Source organism: Abrus precatorius, unplaced genomic scaffold (genome assembly GCF_003935025.1).
Source record: "Abrus precatorius isolate BTA unplaced genomic scaffold, Abrus_2018 Scaffold6, whole genome shotgun sequence".
NCBI classification, from domain to species: domain Eukaryota; kingdom Viridiplantae; phylum Streptophyta; class Magnoliopsida; order Fabales; family Fabaceae; genus Abrus; species Abrus precatorius.
Genome location: NW_020874406.1, coordinates 20768552 through 20791654, shown reverse-complemented (window position 1 = coordinate 20791654; position 23103 = coordinate 20768552). Strand labels below are relative to the sequence as shown.

The 23103-nt window shown below is 31.8% G+C and overlaps 2 protein-coding genes across 8 annotated transcripts; both read left to right on the top strand.

Moving 5' to 3' along the window:
- Window positions 1–1103: 1103 nt before the first annotated feature.
- LOC113868640 lies at window positions 1104–6527 on the top strand. Of its 7 annotated transcripts, none has more exons than XM_027504415.1 (6): window positions 1104–1572; window positions 2271–2331; window positions 3657–3776; window positions 4236–5050; window positions 5500–5930; window positions 6023–6527. In XM_027504415.1, the coding sequence occupies exons 3-6, from the start codon at window positions 3767–3769 to the stop codon at window positions 6129–6131; spliced, it is 1365 nt and encodes a 454-aa protein (XP_027360216.1). In that variant the 5' UTR covers window positions 1104–1572; window positions 2271–2331; window positions 3657–3766; the 3' UTR covers window positions 6132–6527. The 7 variants fall into 7 exon arrangements, with proteins under 7 accessions (XP_027360216.1, XP_027360218.1, XP_027360213.1 ...); XM_027504412.1 differs by having other exon boundaries at window positions 1287–1572; window positions 4203–5050; XM_027504417.1 differs by lacking the exon at window positions 2271–2331 and having other exon boundaries at window positions 1239–1572.
- Window positions 6528–11701: 5174 nt separating this feature from the next.
- Window positions 11702–13548, top strand: LOC113870026 (probable root meristem growth factor 8). The gene is given in 4 exon segments (XM_027506621.1): window positions 11702–11810; window positions 11958–12028; window positions 12122–12182; window positions 13388–13548. Coding segments are annotated over 4 exon segments (402 nt in total).
- The last annotated feature ends 9555 nt before the right edge of the window (window positions 13549–23103 follow it).

The window sequence follows — 23103 nt, the reverse complement described above, 5'->3', positions numbered from 1 at the left end:
CATTCAAGCAAGGAAGTGGACTAACAAGTGTCATTTTAAATTAGCTACCCATCATTAAGAGCAATGTAACAACGAGCAATCAACAACTTAAATAAGGATGTGAGATCTTGGCACTGGTAAGGGAGAGAGTTCAGGAATTAGCATTACTTTATCATTATAAGACTGTGGTCGATATTGGTATCCCATCACCATTTCCTTTTTTTCATATAAATTGTCTGTTAACAATGAAAGTTTAGTTCAACCTATCAACAAAATTAGAAGCCATTTAAAATTGGTTAGTTGTAAGCGCTCGAGTGGTTTGGCAGGAGATCATAAACTTGTCCTTTTTATGTAAGTTAATTCATTAGTTAGAAGCACATATCAACCTTTATTAATTAACACAATTAAAATGGATTTAATTTCTCTTTCCATCCTTTTCCCATGCTTCTTTCCTAAACATGTTATATATAAAAAACAAATCCAATTATCAAAATTCTATGCAAATGATAACTGAATTATAATTACTTCCATATTTTTCGATTTCATAATATAATTGGATAAGAAAATTCATGCTTATCTATTAAAAAAAATGTTATCATGTACCTTTGTGAAGTACTACTATAAACATGTTGGAAATTATAAATGATAAAATTTTACCTAAATAATAATTTGAGATTTTTCCCAATGCAAATTCAAACATATACCCTTACTAATTCCTTAAAATAGGAAAAATGATTAATTGATACCATACATCAAACATTATGAAATATAACTTTTCATTATTTTTTAAAATATTAAGTTAACTGTCAATTTAATTATGTTATATATTTATGAATATTTAAATTATGATTATATAATTATTAAAATAAATCATATAATTTAATAATTAAATTGATAAAAAATATTTAAAAACATCCGCAAATAAAGTTCATATCATACACAATAAATTTTTAGTAAATATGATAAAATATCAAACAAAAATTAAAATATTTATTATTATTTTGTCGTCTCCCTGAAGACATCGTAAGAAAAATGAATTAACATTGGAAATAGAATTAATGAATTAGAAGGCGATGGCAGCATATGGATGGTTTTGGCAAAATCCTCACCCCCACCGAATCAGCGTCACAGTATAATTTTCAAAAGCCAAAGTTGGTTGGCTAATGGCTATTCGTGAGTGGAGAGGATGAAATATTGAAATTGAAACCGCTTCGTTGGGTGGGTCCCAATTTAAAGATCGAAACCTACAAAAAATGGTCAAAACAAATAAGAAGAAAAAGAAAAGAAAAAAGAAGAAGAAGAAGAAAGAATGGCTATGTATATATAAAAGATGGAAAGAGAAGGCAAAAACAGAAGCACGTACACACACCTCAGTCATTGACCCAAAAAAAAGACACCTCAGTTGGTATATAAGACTCAGTTTCAGATTTGGGATACAGCTAAGTTCTAAGTAACACCGCAATAACTTTAACACCAAGAACCTCCAAGATCTTACGGTGGGTCATACCTCACGCTAACAATTCCCTCGGACTGCTCTCTCACCGTTCAGTTTCAGAAACGCTCAAATTCTCCGCCATCCTTGTCCAGCTCAAGGTGGGTTTTTTTTTTATTTTTTCATGTTTTTGTTTTTCGGGTTTGTTAAGGTGCAAGCCAAAGGTTTCGTCGTTTTTTTTTTTGTATTCGTTTTTATTCATTTCCTTTGAAATTTGGTGGATGGATCCGGAGCACCAATGGAGTCACGTTTTTCGCGAGTGAATTTTCTTGGGAAAATTAAGGGTGCGGTTTGGTTGGTCGGTCGGTAAATGGGAGGGAAAATAAGAGAGACGATGATGGTGGTGAAAGGGGAAAAAGTTAGCGAAATCCGATAAAGATGGAGACTTTGGAGTGAAACCATCGTGGGAAATGAAGGACAGTCGGAAAAGAGAGAGAGAGAGAGGAGGCAAAGTTGCATATTTTTGGTGTGAAATTAAATTTGGATACGTGGGCAGTGGTAGAGTTAGAGGTGATAATTTAATGCTACAATATACCCTATATTGAATTTGGGTATTGGAGGGTAGGGTAGGGGCCGTTTGTGGCTTTGTTTTTCTGTTTGCAATGCATTAATTGCAGAACGAGGAGGTGGAAGGTGGGATGTGTGAAGAGAGAGAGAGAGAGAGAGAGTAACAGTTGACCATTATGAATGCTATAATTACAACTCATCCATTATCTCTCAGTACTCTGTGGCTGCTTTTATTATTAGTATTAATTAATTATTTTTTATTATCTATCACTGCCCCTTTTTCACCCTTAAGCATTGGAGTACATTTACCGACATACAAGGAAACTCTTCCCCTTCGCTAGCTTTGGACTTTGGTAATTCTCTCTTTTTCCCTTTGATTTGATCTTAACCATGTGAATTTCTCCTCTCTTCTGTTACTTCCCTTGCATGGTTCATGATCAATCAATTTTGTTTCGTTTTTATCGCCAAAAAATGATATTCTTTTATTTTTCACTTCAATTTCAATGACTTGTGTTTCATAGATGTTGCCGTTTTTATTTTTAATTTTTTTAATTTAACCCTTTTATATCTGGTGAAGTTAGAATTTTCTCTGAAATTGTCTGTTCTAAAAGGTAGGCAGGGAGAATAAAAAATTGATTTTTAAAAATATTTTGTTTTGCTGAATAAAAGAATATTGGGTGTAGAGCATATCATAGTTCTCTTTGCCTAACTCACTTTACTATTTTATGGGGATATGAAGGTTTTTGGGATCTGAGATAGATCTCTATGGTTTTGACCATGTTCCCTGATTTCCTTCATGCGATTCAAGTGTAAGTTACTAAGTTGCAACCCAGCTGGGATTTTCGCAGTACTTTTTATTTTTGGATTTCTAAACTTCTGTATTCTGATGAGTCAGATCTAATAATCAGAGCTAAAGGACAAAGTATTGGTAGGGATTTTGTAGGGAATCATCTGCTTATGTAGGCCTTATGATTTAAAATTTCGGTTTGTAATTTTGTAGCTGAAAACTTTCGAAAAAGTTTGTGATTTTAAATCTTTTTTCTTGTCCTATTATACCATCAGTACCGTCCTTGGATTCTACTTGGGCGAAATCTCTTACTTATAAAAAGAAAAGGCAACTGCTACTTGCTTTTTAGTACTTAAATATTATTTTAGGCTCATGGGGAAAACTAATATTCTTAGACAAAAATGATTAATATATGTGGATATTAGAAGCTTAATATAGAATATGGACCCCAGTTGTACTGATTCAATCTAAACCTTGTTATTAGAAATTGTGGTAAACTCTTCATGTCCCTTTTTTATGCTCCCTGGTTTATTTTATTGGCTAGAATGGGGTTCTGTTAAATGATATTAGCAGGTAAGATTTCTTTCCTTGTATGGGAATCAGGAATATAGGGTTAGTGACAGAATCAGTTTCCTTCCCACCTAAATCTAAAGAAATTTTTTAAGGCTTGTTATGTCTAGAAGATTGGCTCATTTCTTTCTTTCTCTCGCTGTTTTCTTGTTTTTCCTTTTTCAAAATGTGCTATCTTTTGTGGCATTAGAATCTTGTAATTGTTGCTAGGCTTTGAGAACTTGTGTAGAACAATAAGTTCATTATTGCTCTTGTTTTCAATAAGTGCAGTTATTGTTAGTTGCTTGCTAACCTAAAATTTTTATTCTTGCTGATTTTCAGATCCCTGCAGAATACAGTGTGATCAGACTAGTCTCTTTGGTTGAAAATAGTCAAAATACCAGTGGTTGTTGCGAAGAAAAATTACCAATGTATTTAAGCATCAGTACACCATGAAACTAGGTAACAAACTGTTTATTTATGGTCCCTGCAATTGATTCTCTGTCTGCAGCAGACAAGTATTTGTTCTTTGCTTTAATTGGACAAAAATTGCTTGGTTGATCATTTGGGCGGTAACAAGATTGTGATCCCTGGAATGGGGCTCACGCATGTATATTGCTAAATTTGTTGTGCCAAGATTCTTTTCTTTGGTTGAGGGTGGATTGTTTCTTGACCCATATTTCAAATGTTAAACTCTTAAGGGCTGTGAATTTGGCTTTTGAATTCGGTTAAGGAAATCCATAATATACTATTTCAAACACTGGTTCCTCTCTTGTGATTTACTTATTTTTGAATGGTATGTGTTTTATGATTAATATGCTTATTAATTTTGTTAAATTTGAACCTTAGTAATTATAGTTTTTCAATGCTATCAAAATGACTGTGCAGAAGGTAATCTGGCTTTTTTTCTTTCAATTATAGATCTTGAGCCGGAATCTCAATCGTTTGTGTTCAACGACAATGATCAAAACCCTGCTGGATACAAATTACAAAACCAGAAAGTGAAGGAATATGAGGATGAAGTCTCTACTTATTTAAAGAATAATGAACAGGGTTTAGATTCATTGCAATGCGACATGGAGTCAGCTGATTGTATGGCTACACCAAAACTTGATTTTTCTAACAGCATGATTGATTTGAGAAATGATTATAAAGCACAGGTAAGGGATTTAGTTGAGCCAGTATCTCATTCTTCCAAGGATATAGAGTCATTTATGAAGTTTCCAAATGATATAGAATCAGTTAGAAGGTCCCCTACTTCACCGATGTCTAATCCTCTCGGAGAAAGAGACTTGTTTGAGAATTCAGTAGATGTCTATATGGATAAAACTATTACAGAATGTGAACCAGATCTAGAAGTTTGTTACAAAGAGAGTAATTATCATCTTGTCAAGGACATCTGTGTTGATGAAGGAGTCCTTACCAAGGATAAGATCATGTTTGTGAATAATGTCGATGAAAAGGCCCACAATATCTTCCATTCTGAGAGTTATGAAAACAAAGAAAAGCTGATAGACAATACCAGTATCAGTGTACTAAACCTACCACCAACTCAGGAGTCTAACCAGGTTTCTACTAATTGTAATCAGCCTAAGGATTTGATGCACAAAGAAGAGGATGAAACTGGAAAACTTTCTGGTAATGTCAACAAAGAAATAGTTTTACCCGAGGATAAGATTTTGCTGCAAGATTTACTCGCTGGGGATTCTGTACCTTCTGATGACATGGATGAACAGGTATTGAACAAATTATCAAATGTTGTCCGTGTATTTTGTTTGAAAACATATGTTCATTGTTCTTTTGGAAGGGAATTGATTAATTACTTTGGTATGTTATTAAATTTTCATGATTGTTACTTATTAGATTACATTATTGAAAAAAAGAATGTGTGTTTGTGATGGAATCACTAGTTTGTGCAATATGCCAAAGATTTTAAAACTTTTTAAGAAACATATTATCTAGTATTTGCAATTTACCTACCATTTCTAGGTCATTGATTTTTCCCTGTATGTATGTTGTGACAAGCAGCAGATCTCCTGGTGCTTTTATTGAATCAAAATTTATCGTTGGTCAAATTTTGATATTTTCTTTTGGACTTCATTTCCTTTTGTCTGTATGCACATGCATGGGTGAAGTTGTTAGAGAAGATAAGTTTCATAAAATGATATTTGTGTTATATTTACAGATCTCTGGTGAGCGTGAATTGCACTCTCAATCTGAAGATTCTAAAATTACGGTTGAGGAAGCAGTATTGTCAAGTTCCAGTTTGGCATCAGGAGACAGTGAACCAAATAGTGATAGCATGCTTGTAGAGAATGAAACCTTCAATCAACAAATTGATCCTTCGGCTCCTGCAGATTGTGCTGAAAAGGAATGTAACCAAGTTGGTGACAGTAAATGTGATGAAACTCAACATAGTTCCAAGCTTGTAGAAGGGAAGTCTGATGATCAGGGTACAATCAGTCACGTCCGTCACAGCTTAGGCGAGTCAAGTTTCTCAGCAATAGGCCCCGTGTCAGGTCGAATAAGTTACTCAGGGCCTGTACCTTATTCTGGTAGTATCTCTCTCCGATCGGATAGCAGCACTACAAGCACGCGGTCCTTTGCATTTCCCATGTAAATTGCAAGAAACCCTTTTTAGTATATTTTCATTACCCGTTTGTCAGCAATGCATGACTAATAGGTTGATTTCCTTCTTGTGCTTGCAGACTGCAATCTGAATGGAATAGCAGCCCGGTCAGAATGGCGAAAGCTGACAGAAGGCATTACCGGAAGCATCGGTGTTGGAGGCAGGGCCTTCTTTGCTGTAAATTCTAAGATTAGTTTCTTTTTCTTAATAGGCCAAAATTCATATATAGCATTAAAAATTTCTGCTTGAGTATCATGCTTATACATCTCCCTAGCTGTTCACTAGTGTGCAGTAGGTTTAAAATGGCCAGTCAGTGCTCATGTATGTCTGCAGGCAAAAGTATTAGATTTTAGCTTTGCTTGCATCTGCTTGTTCTTTTATTTTTGCCTATACATGGTTTCATTGATTTTTTATTTCATTTCATTTGCAAAAAATTCCTAGTACATATTACTTTTGCATCATTTAATGTGCAACAAAAGGCTCTAAAATTTGAAGTTAGCTCATTTAATCTGATTTTGTTAAGAATCTAATTTAAAATGTTGCATATGTTATGAGAGATTGGCATAATATTATTAAAAGTTTCTTGAAAGTTTGGAGTATGTCCTGATATTGAAAGTTTCTTGTCATTAATTTTGTTTCAAATGGTAAATATTATTAAAACTGTATTTTAGCTATACATGATATTAGCAATGAAACTCCCCTTGACGAGAAATTTATTAGTATTTTGAGAGCATGCTCTTATAACAGGAACTAATGCAGATCATACAATCATAAATAGATTGTTAATATTATTTAAATTAAAAGAAATAAAAAATAATAAATCAATCTAAAATGTTATATTTATTTTTACAAAGTTATATGACTTTCTTAAATTTAAATAAACAAATTCCCATCATTCATTTTTTCCAAAATTTTTCTCAAACTCATCTTTATGGTCTTTTCACATTATATGTATAAAAAAATTACCATTATGGTCCTCATTATTTTTAGAGCAATTTAGAATGGTCTTCAATTTGAGTAAAATGTCATAATAACCTCTAACTTTTGCCATTGTTATTCAGATTAGTTTTTACTATCATCCAGCTGTTAGATGTTCTAATAAACATGTTAACTGAGAACGTACTTTTGTACATGTCATATGACATTTAGTGAAAATATAGTAGTATAATTCAGCTAATTTTTTTTAATAATTTTTTTAAAAATCTGTCAATTTGATTTCCAAAAAATTTTCAACCTCCAACGTGCAATGTTCACTGTAATATTCAGGGCATTCAATTCAATGGCTCTAAGAAGGCTTCGTGGAGTTATAGGCACCAAGTTTACCATATTGCCAATTGTTGAACTCAAAATTGGTGCACTATGAAAGCCTTCTCAGTAGTTTATTTTCTAAGTTTTGTATATTCTTCATAAATTTTTTCTGTTTTGAGATTATCTTTTTAATGTTATCTCCTTCCATCTTAAAAGGTTTTCTACCATTAGCTGCATCTAATCATCTATACTTGAAGCATTTATTTAACTTTTAAAAAATTTATTATTTAAGCCTTCAAGTTATCTAAAGTTAATTATATTGTTTTTACGAGCGCTCTTGTCTCAAGCATACTGGAAGCATAATTCTCTCTCTCTCCTCATAAACCATAAACCTCAACCTCTCACTCTGATTTAGTCGACGATGCCCTTGCCACCATGCATTACCCATCATTCTCACAGCGCTTCATCTTCCATGGTAGCCATCTTCAACGATGCTTTATCTTTAGTGTTATTGACAAAGCTTAACCTTTTGACGATGATTGTCTCTAACGGTGCTCATATCTAACTTTGTTAGCAATAAATTTCTTTAAAATGTGGGACAAAAGTTAATTTAACTCAAGATTTAGCGCATACCTATATTAATCCACCCATCCAACCTATTACCTACCCAGCCCATCACCCCCCAACCCAAGAGGCTATTTAGACATAAGCGGTTTAGATTGCTAAGAGATCAAATTACATGGGTTCCTAACCTACCCACCTCCATAGTTGCTCAGCCCTTAGCTTGCTTTCTCTATTCATCAATTTATTGTATACTATTTCTCATTACATCAATTTTTCTAGGAGTGCTTAATTACTTTTTCTAAATAAGCAACGATTGCTTGTCAAGAATTGTGCCTTAGATACTGGTTGATGTGAAGAGTATAATAGGTACAATAGCTTAACCATTGCTTAAACAAAAATTGTAGGATTGAGTCGAATTTTGTTAGACAATACATAAATCTTATATTAACGGATTAACAACAAATTAAAGGAAATATAAGGAAAAGTGTTGTGAGTCTAATTTATTAAGATTTTTTCAGATAAATAAGTCATTCGAATTAAAACATACTCTCTCCTCATTCTTGAATCTATCCACAGTCAAATTTTATTAAATTCATCGTGTGGAGGTCATGTTACAATACGTTCTATGGATTAGTATGGCGAGGACAAACAAACAGTGAGGATAGCCGGGAAACAAAAGGAAATATGCTTTTTCCTGCACAAATTATTTTGCATATGCTGCACTTTTAATAGCTTTAAGGAAACTTTTGGACCACAATATGGGCATATTGTTAATTTAACAAATTTTGACCAAGTCATTAAAACATAACTTCTTTTCTAATATTTTTTGTTGCCATTTTTGTAATTTTGTTCTTGGTTAATGACGTATATTTATAGAAAGAAATACAGTAATAAATAATAAAAGAAATTAACAAGGGTTTTTTTTTTTAATTTGTCTATGTAATCTATATTCAATATTCAGCGAAGGATACCAACATTAATTAGTAATCAAATTTGATATTTAAGTTGCCTCTTCATAATTTGTGAATGCAAAAGTTGTGTCGTGCATTAGATACTAATTTCATAATTCTTATGTTTGAGAGGCACAATTGGACAAAAAGCTAACCTCTCCTGAAATACTGCGCCCTAATGTTTCATGAACTACGGTGCATGTGCTTAGCTTTGAAAATCGCAAGTCTTTCAACGGGTTGATAAATATATATATATATGTATGTTTTGACTGTGACATGGAAGCAAGACGTGTAACCTTACCATAATTTGATTCTGTTTGCAGTTTCCACAACATATAAAAATGTATGAACACTAGTAGCATTTTCTTGACTTGCATGAATGTCGGCCCACTTGGGTGTGTTTGGAGGGCCTTAAATGGCGATACAGCTGAATGGTAAACCCGTACAGTTGTATCTGTTATAGCACATGAATCTTAGAAAATTCGCTTTCCTATGGTCTGCACTGCCATATAGCTAGCTAGAAAGTTCCATTCCATAAGTCCTTTTGTTTTTAATAAGACAAACGTTCCATAAAAAAATAATAAAGAAATTTTGAAAAGAATTCACAAGTTATCGTCTCATAAAACTTATTTTTAAATAATAAAAATAGTTTAATTTAATTATTTAAATGTAACAAGATTTTAATAGACAAAAAATAAAATTTAATATTAATAATAAATTAAAAAAATAATAATACTATATATGAGAGAGATTAGATGAGATGAAACTAAGACTTATGAGTTTATATTTTATAATTCTTTATGTTTTAATTAATTTAATTCTTATATTGGTATTCAAATATTTACCAACCACTTATAATTAGTTCTATTAATACCTAATGATTATGCAATGTCAATATTTTTTTTTCTTGAGCAAATGTCCCCAATGATCATGCAAGATAATTGATCAAGAAAGTATGAAGATCTTATGAGTTTGTTAATTTAATAACTATTGAAAGAAAGGAATTAAGTGTGATTAATCTAGTCCCTTATCTCATTTTATTCTATAGTTCTGTTAATTACATGTGGTATGATCGTCTACAATGCAGCTAACTATGAGATGCTAAGGGTGATCAAATCTTAACATACACAATATAATTCAATAGAATAAAATCAAACATTAAAGAAAATCAATACCAACATTAAAGTAAAAATCACATAAAATTTGTAGTAGGATCCATCATAGTCTTAGCTATGAGTTTAGTTACTCATAACGAAACAAACTACGAAGAACATAATAAATAAACTCATAACCACAAAGGAAAATTCAAACAAAAGAAACTCAGAAAGATAGAAGACGAAGAGAGTTCTTGTTTTCCAAAAGGGCGCTTAATCACTTGTTTGGACTCCAAAGGGAAGCTCGTCCTCCTTGCTAATAGTCTCCAATAACTATTAAAGATGAGTTTGGGTAGAACTAAAGAGGTGTGTAGAGAAGTGAAAGTATCAAGTGTGGAGCATAAGGCCTCTTTATATAGATTGTGCCTTGAGTTTCCAATTGGTTGAGCTCTATCTTTTTAAATTAGTTTTATTTTCAATCAAAATCTTAATTAAAAATTGCTTCAAATCTTTATCTAAGTTTAAATTTTAATTCCAAAATTCAAACTCAGATTCACATAGTATAGCAAGAACTAAAAGTATTTACTTTTTTTTCTAGAATATCTCCATAATTCACTAATAACAACTTCCAGCTAAACTGTAACAATTAATAACATAATTAGTGTAAATATATATAAAATAAGGTTTAAGTATATAAATATAAATAATAAAATATATCAAAATATGAACTTATCAATTGATTATGCATATATTATGCATTAGCTCCCTAAATATAAGAAATATTGTAAATCAGTCTCTAAATTTTAAGTTGTAAATAGGTTCTTGAATTTTGTAGTCCGTTCGAAATTAGGTCTTTTTGTTTGGTTGACCATTAATTAACTGTTATGAACTTTTAAAATTTTGTAAATGGATTGTTGAACGTTATACTCATTTGTAATCAATTTTTTTATTAGACCCCTGTAAACAAAAATCTTCTAGTGACTCACAAACCAAAAGGTAGATTTTCAAGATCTTTTACTCCTTTTTTTTAAAAACATTTTTGGTACTTTAATTTTATTATTATTATTATTTGATCAAAATTAAAATTTTACGTCAGTAATTTATGATAACTTTAAATCTCAACCTTATTTGAGTTTGAATTAAAAAAAAAAAAAACATTAAAAATGTTTAGAAAGTTACAACAAAATATTTTTCTGCAGATAAATTGATCGTCCCTATACATTGACAACTTTAAAGAAGGGAGTATAACTGCTTATCTCATTAACTAATAATTCAAATTATCTTTAATTCCTTTAAAATGTATATTAGATGAAACTACGACAATGAAAACATCAAATACGTTCTTTCTTTATACAGGCAACAAAGATGGAGCTGCTTTTGAATCTAGATGAGTATTATTAGCATATATATGTGGTTAAGAAGGCAATGCAGAAAGACAAAGCATCGTTAAAACTGAAAGTAAGAAACTAAGGGCCCTACAGCATTAGGTGAAAAACCAGCCTGAATTGTGTGAAACCTCCTTAAAAAAAAAGTAAATTAAAAGTGAGAAAAATGTCAGTTGTTATTTTTATGTGTCTATTGTCACATCCATTTAAGAAATTTTCATGTGAACACTTATACTATTATTATAACAGAAAAATTTATTTTAAACAAAAATCACTTAAACTAATAGAAGTAATAATAGACATTTTATAGAATGACAATATACTAACGCATAAGTGAGTTGTGAATATTTAAGATTTTCCTGTACTTGTTTTGGAACTTTGCATTTTGTGCTTTGTGTAAGGTCTCTCTCTATCTCTCTCTCATGCCTTGTCAATGTGTGGTTTCCTTCTTGGTTGTGTATATAAGCTAAACCTACCTGCTGAAGAAAGTATATCGTGCATCTTCTCAAGAAAAGAAATGGAGCTGATAATAATCATCATTACTCTTCTTAGCTTTTCCCTCTCTTCTTTATTACCAACTTGTTCTTCTTCCCAAATTCATTTTCCATCTTCACTCCAGCTTGAAGGTAAGCAAGCACCTTCTATCTTTTTCTCTCTTTATTTATTTCTTCATGAACTTATACAAGTGAATAAGTTTCTAAATACTTCTTAATAAGTCCTTTATTATATTATCATTAAATTTATATATTCTTCTTCATAAATATTGATAATAGGAGCAGCCAATTCAAACCTGCAGCTTTCTCTTCCAACGCTTCCCAGAAAGCTAAGATTCACTGAGAAGGTAGTGCATAAATATCTAGAGAAGCTTCTCTAGTCCTTGTAATTTTTTTTTTTTCAATATTGATGTTATTTATTCCTTAATTTTTTTGCAAACAAGTAGGTTAATGCTGAAGCTAGAGATCTTGCATCACACCAACAGGAGGATTCCCTTTCGGCTGGTAATTATCAACAAAAAATTGTTAGTTATTAAAATTATCACTAATTTTTTTTTAAAAAAAACATTGGACTGCATTGTCCATGTAATATCTCATAACTTGAAAGCATTTTTTAAGTACTAGGTAAGCCGCAGTCTCTATTCACTTTTCAAGGTTCATGCACCAAATCAAGTAAGGTTTTATCAAGCTAGGGGGTAACCAAAGTAGTGAAAAACAAAAAGTAATGAAACGAGTGGCATTTATGGACTTTAGTGTTTAACATATCCACCTCTTCCGGCCCACCCTTTCTCTTTAATGTGTGCTCGCACTGCTATAAACGTTTTAATCCACTATTACTCAAAGAACTTATTCCTCTCTCTAAGCCAATCATCACTTGGCCTTTCTTGTCCGTATTCAGGCTTTGACATGAATGCATGTCATTATGTGCATACATAACATAGGATTCCTGTTGTGAACTTTCCATATTAAGTCATAAAGAAAAAGCTCTAGCCACATATTATGGGGTATTATCTTCATTTAAACTTGACTTTACTCCACTTCGTTACATGTTCTTGTATTATTTTTTGTGCTTGTTCTTTAGTTGTTGTGAACAAGAAATTCCCTTTGATATTTTTGAAGGTGTGTATTGATCTTTGGTCATCCGGGAAATTTTGTAATTGATGATGACAATAATTCTTGGAATAATGAATTAGAAAAACTTGTGCTCTCGCAAAATAAACTTCTTACTCGATAAAATAGCTACAAATTCGGTGTTTGAAAAGCGATCATTGTTGCATTCCTCAAAGTCTCATGTTGAATATGCATGAGTCGAGGTTAAAATTAGTATATTAAACATTTATCTTTCTCAACCTATCGAGATATACTTAATAAACAAAGTCTAGTCGAGTGATTTAGAAGAACCAAAATAAAAAAATATCTCAAATACGATAAGCCTAACAATAGAACAGTGACATATATTATGCTACCAATGAAGGGACCCCTTCTATCCGGCATATCTTTCAAAAGCAGTCATGCTTTTACGTTTTATAATTGAGCCTAAATAATAACAAGCTAGTGATACAACATATATTAAATTCAAAAGGGCATTGTATTATATATACCGTATATTTTATATTAGATTTGCAATCCACCCATGTACTGTATTATATTACTTTAAAATACAAGATTCACTAATTCAACATGTTTATGAAATTATGCAACTTTTACAGGGAAGCAATATCATGGAAAGCAAAACATGGTGCTTAGCCACAGGGGGACAAAACAAGCATGGATGGAGGTGGATGACCCTTCACAATACTTTACTATGGATTATGCTCGAGTGAGTAGACGACGTCCCATACATAACAAGCAATTGCCGGTTGGTCCATAAAAGTTAAAACTTGGTGAGGAGAGAAGAAAGATGACCTATATTTTCACTACAACCGCTTGGTCTTGGAGCTAGTAAACAACCTAGGAGAACGTTTTAGGTTACAATTTTGCCAAATGTGTGTAATTAGGAATATGTAAGTGGAGTGTGTTTATTAAGTCTTTACTTTTTTACCTCTAGTGGCCAGGCTTAGGGAGCAAAACCCTAAAACTTGTAAGAAAACTAGGGCTTCACCCAACTAACAAGTTCTCTTAATTTATTTTTTCTTAATTAATTAGTCTTGCTGAACATTTTTTTTTCTTTTCCTTGGTGTTAGTAGTCAAATGGGGTTACCATGACCAACATTTCGTAAAACATGGTCTCGGAAAGTCTGATTTTGATTTGTATATTAAGTGGAACCCAACATGACGTGCTTGGTTATAGTAAACAAATCTTTTATACTGTCATGGAAGAATGCTATTATCAACGTAATTTGGACATGGCAGATTGTCTTCCAATTCATTCGGTGGAACCCACAACGCATTTACTTATTAAAGAGAGATAGAGAATTTTTTTTGCACACTGTCATTAAGGGTATATACGGCTTGAGAAGAAGAGAAAGATAGGAATTGAAAAAGAAAATGATAAATATCATGCACAATATAATAACAAAGAAAAGGAGAACAAAAAAGAGAATGAAATAGTTGTTAATTTATGGGGTTTTTTTTTTTATTGATCAATTTCAAAGAGTGAACACACGTCGATAATAGTGAGCAATACCTATATGTTGATTGAAACTGAACTATTTTGACATCTTTGCACTAAAAAAATATGAAAGTATGTACAAGGGTGATGGATTTCAGTTATCTGAATAGATTTAGGTATAGTAGTCACTTTGTTTTATATTACAAGTTATTTAAATATTTTTATTTAAGCAGTTCCAAATTATTTTATTTTTATGTTCATAAATTTTTAATTTTATATATATATATATATATATATATATATATATAATATAGTAAGAAAATTAATAACAGAATGTATAACTACATATAACAAAACTCTTTTATTTAATTCATATTATTTATCATTTTAAAATTATATTAAGATCCAATCTATTAGTTTCTTTTACTATCCTTATTAATTCGGAATAGTCTATACCAAATATTTCTAATAAACAGTATAAATATTTTATAAGAAACAAATAACTAATTGATTGTAAACAATAAAAAGTATTTATATCTCATAAATTTATAATATATTTTAAAAATATTTATAATAATAAATGCTCAAATTGATAATCATGCATTAAATATATTAATATTTTTATTTATATAAATAATGGGGGAATGTCTTTTTAATAAAAATCTCTCATAAAATAAAAATATAAAAAATTAATATATTTAAAAATGAGTCTATTTTTTATATTTTGTAAAAAAGAGTGAGAATTGTTTCATATATGAAAAACTGGAAGGAGGATTATCTTGAATTTCTACACAAACAAATAAGATGTAATATTATTTTATAAATAGTTTTTACCACCATAACAACTGCAACACTTTTAATAAAAAAATATTTCAATAAAATTAACATATTTTATCATATTAATTAATGACTGGGAGGGGGTAGGCATATCAAGATTTAGATAAGAAACGCTTATCTAAATATGAACTCTCCTTAAAAACTGAACGACTACTGGAAGAGAAAGTGAAGCACAAGTAACCAACACTAGTACTCATAATATCTAAACCATTAATGAGAAGAGAACCTACGAATTAGCGAAGAATTAGAGATATCGGGAACCTTAATTGTGCTAGTACCATAAATAATGGCAATATAATTTAACACCCTCTTTATGGTTTACTAACAATGTATTAAAAATTATTAATCTTATTCTTAATTCAATAAATTCTACTTACTTTAAATAAATGTTCACTATTAAATAAAATGTATTATAAAATGCATTGAGTTAAGTTGTTGGTCTACTTTAGTTTGGACATCAAATTAATTGAGAAATTACATTGGGTCAAGAGCAAAACGGGCAATAACGTTTCAAACAAGACTCTAAGCCTACTACTGATCGTTGGGCTTTAGCCCGTTTAACTTGTAGTTCAACAAGTTCATATGCAGGTGTTTGAAACTTAAAAGGCCCACTAATTATATTCCTTGTACTTCCTTTATCTTATATTGTTGATATTTTTAATTATTTCAAAATATTTTGTGACAGTTATAACGGTACGGCAAAAATATAAAACGTTTTCAAAATAGCAGAGGAGTTGTCACCAAAGTTTATTTTAGGAAAATCTTGGAAAAACTTTTTAAAATAATATGATCTTTGAAACAAAAAATGAGTTCGAGAGTCATTTATGTGTGGAGAAGGTATTAGCACTCCACAACGTCCATTTAAAATGGTTACCTAAAATTAAATGTGAAAATTTATTTAAATTCTGAAAAATATTTATTTAATCTCTAAATATTAATTATTTTTATTTTAGAAGAAGAAATATTATTTATTAAGATATTATTTGGGTTATTTTAAAAATTATTTTGACTTGACGGGTATGATTCCCGCTCCTACATATCTCCAGGTGCAATGGAGAACTCAAAGTCACGTAGTTCTATCTAAAAAATTATGAGGTTGATTAATTAAAATTAAGTTTAGTAAAGAAAATTTGTTTTGAGATTAAAATAATTTTCATAAAATTATAATGTTTAGGGTACAAGATAAAGCGGTTATACATGTACCTTACGAGAAACAATACAGAAAGTGAAGGAAGATCACATAACTATATTACAAATCGTTAAGAAATATTTTATTCGTAAATGAAGTATTTGAATTTTAAATTTTAATCATGATTAATATTGAAAGAGATTTAAGATATCGTAAGTTATACATAAATATCTTATATTTATTAGACTATTAAAGGTAATGTAAATTACACGTCGATATTATAGAAATTTGTATAAATAAGTAAGAAAGTGTTAATTTTTTTTTATTGATCAAAATTAGAAATATGATTTAAGAAATTTAAAATATAAGATTAATTTCGTTTTAAAAAAGAAATGAATATATTTGAATTGATTAAAAATATACTTATTTAATAAAAAGATTAAAAATTTTATTTTTTAAATTTATATTATATAAAACCTAAGGTAACATTAGTACACTTAGACTTTATTAATTTATAACACACAACGATAGAAAATTTACACGCTAATATTGTAAATTAATGCAAACATGTATTATTTATTCATTTACTGTAAAATAAATTTAAGATATAATTTATCTCCATAAAATAAAAAATAAAAATATAAGTATAGAATTAAATTATATTCTAAATTTACATAAAATAGTAAAAGAGAATAATACTAAAGAACAAAGTAAAAAAAAATGAATGAATAAAAATAAAAAAAATAAAAAATAAAAGGAATTTAATTCTAAAATAAAAAAATCTTTTTTTAAACCTTAAAATTTTCACGCTCGATTTGCAAGCTGACTACCTAAAACCGAAAATTTGAAAAGAAAAGAAAAAACTAATAAAAGAATAAAAAATAATAAACAAATAATAATGATTAAAAATGAATATCATAAATGGTGAAGATTAATGGCATATATTCTGAAACCTACTCTGAAGCTATAATGACTTTCTATCTAATCACCCAACACTTTTTCCGTTCCGATTGTAAAAGTAATAGTACATTATGGATATGAAATGTAAAAAAGCTGTAGTATCGATTTAAGATCTTCAAATGTCATTTTATCAAACTTTTCTTTCTTTTATTTTAATAACAAAATAATGAAATAAATAAAGAAAAAATAAAAAGAACTTAGTTAACTATTAATCCGCAAGCTACTGTCTCTATCTTCATATTTTGCTTTACGTTATTTGTTTAACAAAACTCAACACACGGTCTATTATTTATTTAACAAAACTCAACACATGGTCCAAGAACAATATTCATACCTTAAAAAGTTAAGGGATATTCCAGATCTGAGCAAAAGAATGATGGGTGGCCAGGATAATAAGTAAGGAGGACGATAGTTGGTTGGAATATTACAGTTTCTTTTCTCTATTTTGGTTTGATTTTTTTCTACTTTTTTCTTCTTCTTGGTATTAGTTTTTTTTTTTATATTCTGATCCTTCGTCTTTCTTTGCTTTATTCCCTCCTTCTTTCTCAAATCTCCTCTGAAAAAAAGCCTTCTTGATTTTTCCTCTCCCTGAATACTTGTTCTCTCTTCTTCCAAATTTTTTTTTGCCCTCTCCCCTCTAAAAAAAACCCCGCCTAAATTTTTTACTTCTAATTTTATACTGGTATGTTTAGGGTTTTTACAAAATGCTAAAAGTTCTGAATATTTTCATATTTATACTTAAGACTGGTCTTTGATACTGGGTATGAGCCTGCATAGCATAGGACTTTCACTTTCGGAACCAAACTCTTTTTTCTAAAAATTTTCTGTTTTTTTGTAAAATGATTTTAATTTTTAATTTTTTATATTTTTTAAAATTTTGGAGGTAATATGAGGAAGGCAAAAATTGGTATTCACACATTTTTTATTGTAAAATTTTTAATTGACTTTATAATAACACTCATATTTATTGAGAACCTCAAATATTTTCATTTATTAATTATATTTGACTACAACTATTATTTGAAAGTTTTAATAAAAGACAACTGACAGGAACGTAAAAGTAAAATATTTTTATTTAAAGATAGGGGAAGGATCTTCTTATACCAGTGTAAGTTTAAAAACTCTTATACTCAATTTAAACCTTTCATTTAACTTACATTTAGCGGAAAATGAAGTAATAAATTATAACTCGTTAGTTGTAAGTTAAATGAAAGGTTCAGACTAGGTGTAAGAGTTTTTAGACTTATACCAGTGTAAGAAGATCCTGCCGCTATATTATTGATAAAATTATATATTATTTTTAATACAATCTATATAATTTTTAATACTAAATTTTAAATGAATTTTATGAAAATTCACACAAATGAAGTGAGCAATAACACTTTAACTAGTTAATTCAAGTAATAAAATAATAACAAAGCAAAATTAAATATACAAAATTTAAAGTTAGCTTTGTGTAAATTCATCTTAACTTTTTAATTTTTTAAAAGTTTAATCTTTATTTTAAATATACAATTTATACTTTACTAATTTGCTTATTATTTTACTGTATAAATTAAATTCATCATCGTGTCTTGTCATGTGTTTTGTACACAAAACACTCTTCATGCTACTTTTTCTTTTGTTGTTACTCTATCAAAATTATTATTAATTTAGATGTTAGAGTGTTTTCTAGAGATAATATTAAACTCTAAGACTAAAACTTAATGTGAACTATCCTTAAAATTTATATACAAATAATTGGTGTCATTTATGGAAAAGAAAAACTTATTCCCACTCTAGTGATAACGAGTATTTGCCATCAACCTCTCCATCATTTTTTCTAAATGATCTCAATGGTCATGTAAAAAATATTTTATTTAAGCTTTAAATAGGAAAATTTTTTTTTTTTTGCCATTGAAAGGGGTGTACGGAGGGAAGAGAAGAAGATAGTGAGAGAGAATATTCTTAATTCATTTTTGCATACTTCAATACATACTATAAGAGTGTCTTATATGCACTATAACAAAAAAAAGCAATAACATAGAAGATTTTGGATCATTAAACTTCATATAAAATAATAGAATTGGTCTTATTGTCAGAGGTGGCCCTACACGTGGCTAATAGCGAATGTAATCCTTCAAACGGATAGAAACTTGAATATTTCTTATAGATTTCTCTTCACTGATGTCAGCTATTGTGCTTGGGCCAAGACTAATGGGCCTTTGAGTACCTTCTTCTGAGGTAGTGGGTGTGGTACTAGGGGTAATTATACTATCATATTCTGCTTGTTCAAGAAACACCTTGTCCTCAAGGTGAAATTGGGACTGTAACTGAGGCCATGGTTCCCAACTTGCTTTTTCGAGGGGTAACCCCTTCCATTGGACAAGAGCCTAAGTGCCTGAGTCATTTGTTTTCCAGTTGACTATGGTGATTGGCTCAAGGATTGGTTCGTTGTCCACAATCTCAGGAGGTAGGGGAAAAGGTTGAGGTGGGGACAGTCTGAGATGAGGTTTTAAGAGGCACACATGGAATACGTTGTGTATTTTTGCAGCAGGAGGCAAGTCCAATTTATAAGCAACTTCCTCGATCTTTTGTGTGATTTTGAATGGATCGAAGTAACGCTTGTGGAGCTTGCTAAAACATCTCCTGGTAGCTGATATTTGTCTTCTAGGATGAAGTCAAACATATTAGCTTAGCGTTTCATTGCTAATTGAGCTTTATGCAGGTTTGTGTGAAGTTTGTGTAGAATTTCCTCCCTGTTGGACAACTCGAATTGAACAACAGCATTAAATGTGTCATTGACCAACAATTGAGGGATGGAGGGTGGTGGACGTCCAAACATTACTTCAAAAGGTGTGAGACTTATAGAAGTATTTGGTGTTGTATTAAAGCACCATTTAGCCCATGCTAGATACTTGCCCCATAACGAAGGATGGTGATGGACAAAGCACCGTGGGTATTGCTATAATATTTTGTTTGTAACCTCGGTTTGCCCGTCAGTTTGATGGTGATAGGCAGTAACATACGTAATTTTGTGCCACTTAATCGAAATAGGTCCCGCCAAAAATGACTAATGAAAATTGGGTCTCTATTAGAAATGAGACTAGATGGTAGGCCATGTAGTTTGCAAACTATGTTGACAAAAAGTTCAGCTACCTTAGTGGCGTTGAAAGAAGTTGGTAGTGTACCAAAGTATGTTGCCTTTGAGAAGTGATCAACAACCACAAGGATGACGGTATGCCCTTGATAGGGCGGTAGACCCACTATAAAATCCAAGGACAAATCTTCCCAGCATCTAGTAAGAGGGGGAATCGATTGTAGGAGTCCTGGTGTTTTCTGGGTAGGTATTTTTGTCTGTTGACATGTGGGGCATTGTGACACAAAAGTGTGAACATCTTTCCTCATAGTATCCCAATAAAAATTAGCCTAGAGTTTGCCCAAGGTTCGAGCTATACCCGGGTGACCTGCTGTCAAAGTAGAGTGAAATTCATTTAGTAATAGAGGAATGTAAGTACAAGATGAGGGAAGCTATAACCTTCCTTTGTACAAGATGAACTCCTTGTGGACTGAGTAGTTGGGAAACTCTGTTGGAGAGGTGGAGAGTTTGTATTTGAGGTCAAGAAATTCTTGATTTGAATTGAGGGCAGCTTTAAGGTCATCGAGGAAAGCCAATTGAGTTACTGTAAGGACTAGAAAAGTGTCCTCTGATGGTAAGCGAGAGAGGGCATTTGCTGCGTTATTGGATTTCTCAGGCCTATACTGAATTTCAAAATCAAAACCCAAGAGTTTGGATAGATGAGTTTGTTGATTCGGTGTCTAAATTGTTTGAGTCATCTGCTCTTAGATTGATTGTTGATCTGTTTGTATGATGAAATGACAGTCCAATAAGTATTGTCTTCATTTATGGACAACAAAGGTGATGGCACATAATTCTCGTATGTATGTAGAGAAATTTTTTAGTTTAGGACAAAATTGTTTGTTGAAGTAAGCTATTGGGTGACCCTGCTGTGAAAGTACTGCCTTCATGCTAGAATCTGATGCATCAGTTTAGACTGTGAAAACATGGTCGAATTGAGGAATTGCCAAGACCGGTGCATTTGTGAGAGCATTTTTTAGTGCCTGAAAGGACATGGATGCTTCTTCTGACCACAAGAAATTGTCCTTTTTTAAGAGGTTTGTAAGAGATGATGCAATAGATGCATATCCTTTCAGAAAGCGATGATAAAACTCAGTTAATCCAAGGAATCCGCGGAGGGATTTGACTGAAGCGGGAAAAGGCCATTCTAATATAACTTGTATTTTGAAGGGTCAGGTTGTACGCCCGAACTCGAGACAATGTGCCCAAGATAATGAATGGATTGTTGCCCTATTGAACACTTCGAGCCTTTTAGCCGGAAACAGTTATCCATCAGCAATTGAAATGTTGTTTCTAAGTGGGATATGTGAGCATCAAGGGTCGGGCTATAGACGAGTATATTGTCGAAAAAGACGATGATAAACTGTCACAAGTGAGGGCAAAAGAGGTCGTTCATCGTGGCTTGAAAGTTTGAGGGGGCATTGCAAAGCCCAAAGGGCATAACCTTGAATTCAAAATGCCCGTTATGTGTTATGAATGCTGTTTTCACAGAATCCAATGAACGCATGAGTATTTGATGGAACCCAAAAAGGAGATCCAGCTTTGAAAACCAGACTGCCTGACCCAACTCATCTAATAATTCATCTATGTTGGGTATTGAAAATTTTTCCTTAACAGTGACGATGTTTAGTGCACGATAATCTACACAAAAATGCCATGTGCCGTTCTTTTTCTTCACAAGGAGCATCGGGGATGAGAAGGGACTAGTGCTGGGTTTTATGAAACCAGAATCAAGCATTTTTTGGACATGTTGTTCGATTTCTTGTTTTTGGAAGTGGGGGTATTTGTATGGGCGAACGAATATTGGAGGTGTGTTGGGTAATAGAGTGATTGAGTGGTCTGCTGGTCGAGAAGGTGGGAGTGAAGTTGGTGGTTCAAAAATGGAGGAGTATTTGGTAAGAAGATCTTGTAACTCAAGAATGAAGGAAGAGGGTATGTCTGAATGTGTGGTGCAGTTTTGTAAGGTTAATGTGTTTAGGGTAGTGGGAGTATCAAGGTGTACTAGGTTTGGTGCTAGGGTCAATTGGAATAGGGCCTCAACTCGATGAGTGTTATGTAGTCTCTTTAGTTGTTGGACTGAAATGAGTGTGAGATTTGGGCTTGTTTCTCCTCTTAGTTCAACCAAATGGTTGTCCTACATAAATTTCATAAATGGGCATGTGTAGTCCATTATAAACGGGCTGATTTGGGTTAACCATTGCACTCCCAAAACAATATCAGTACCCAAGAGTTCCAAAGGATAGAGATCCACCGGAAATTTTAGAGAAGATAATGTTATGGTGTATTTGAGCAAATGGTGGAGCATGGAAGGAAATCTCCATTGCCAACCATAACACGAGGAGGTGAGTGAGTGAGTTGTTGAGGCAACTGAAGGAACTGAGCAACTCTTTGCTGGATAAAATTGTGAGTTGCCCCGCTGTCCACGAGGATCTGGACCGCATAGCCTTTAATAGATCCTGTGAGATGGAATGTACGTGGGATCCATTGGCCAGAGAATGCGTGTAGGCTTATGAGCCCAGCCTCTAGGTTTGAGTCGTCTGGTGGATCTGGATCTATGTCATCACTTGGGTCGGGTGTATCAGGGTTTTCCTACGAGATGAGCAAGAGAAATTAGGTCTTACAATGATGGCCGCGGTGGTAACGTTCATCACAGTTATAACAAAGGTTTTTTTCTCGACAAGCTTGCATTTCTGCTTCTGTGAGCTTCTTTATGGGTATTTTGGATGTGGGGGTGGGCAAGAGAGGGGGAAGTGGTTTTAATGGTTGTGTAGGGGTTGGTGGTGGTGGGGTTGACAGCCTTGGAAAGCGGGTTAAGGGAGAGGAAATGTGT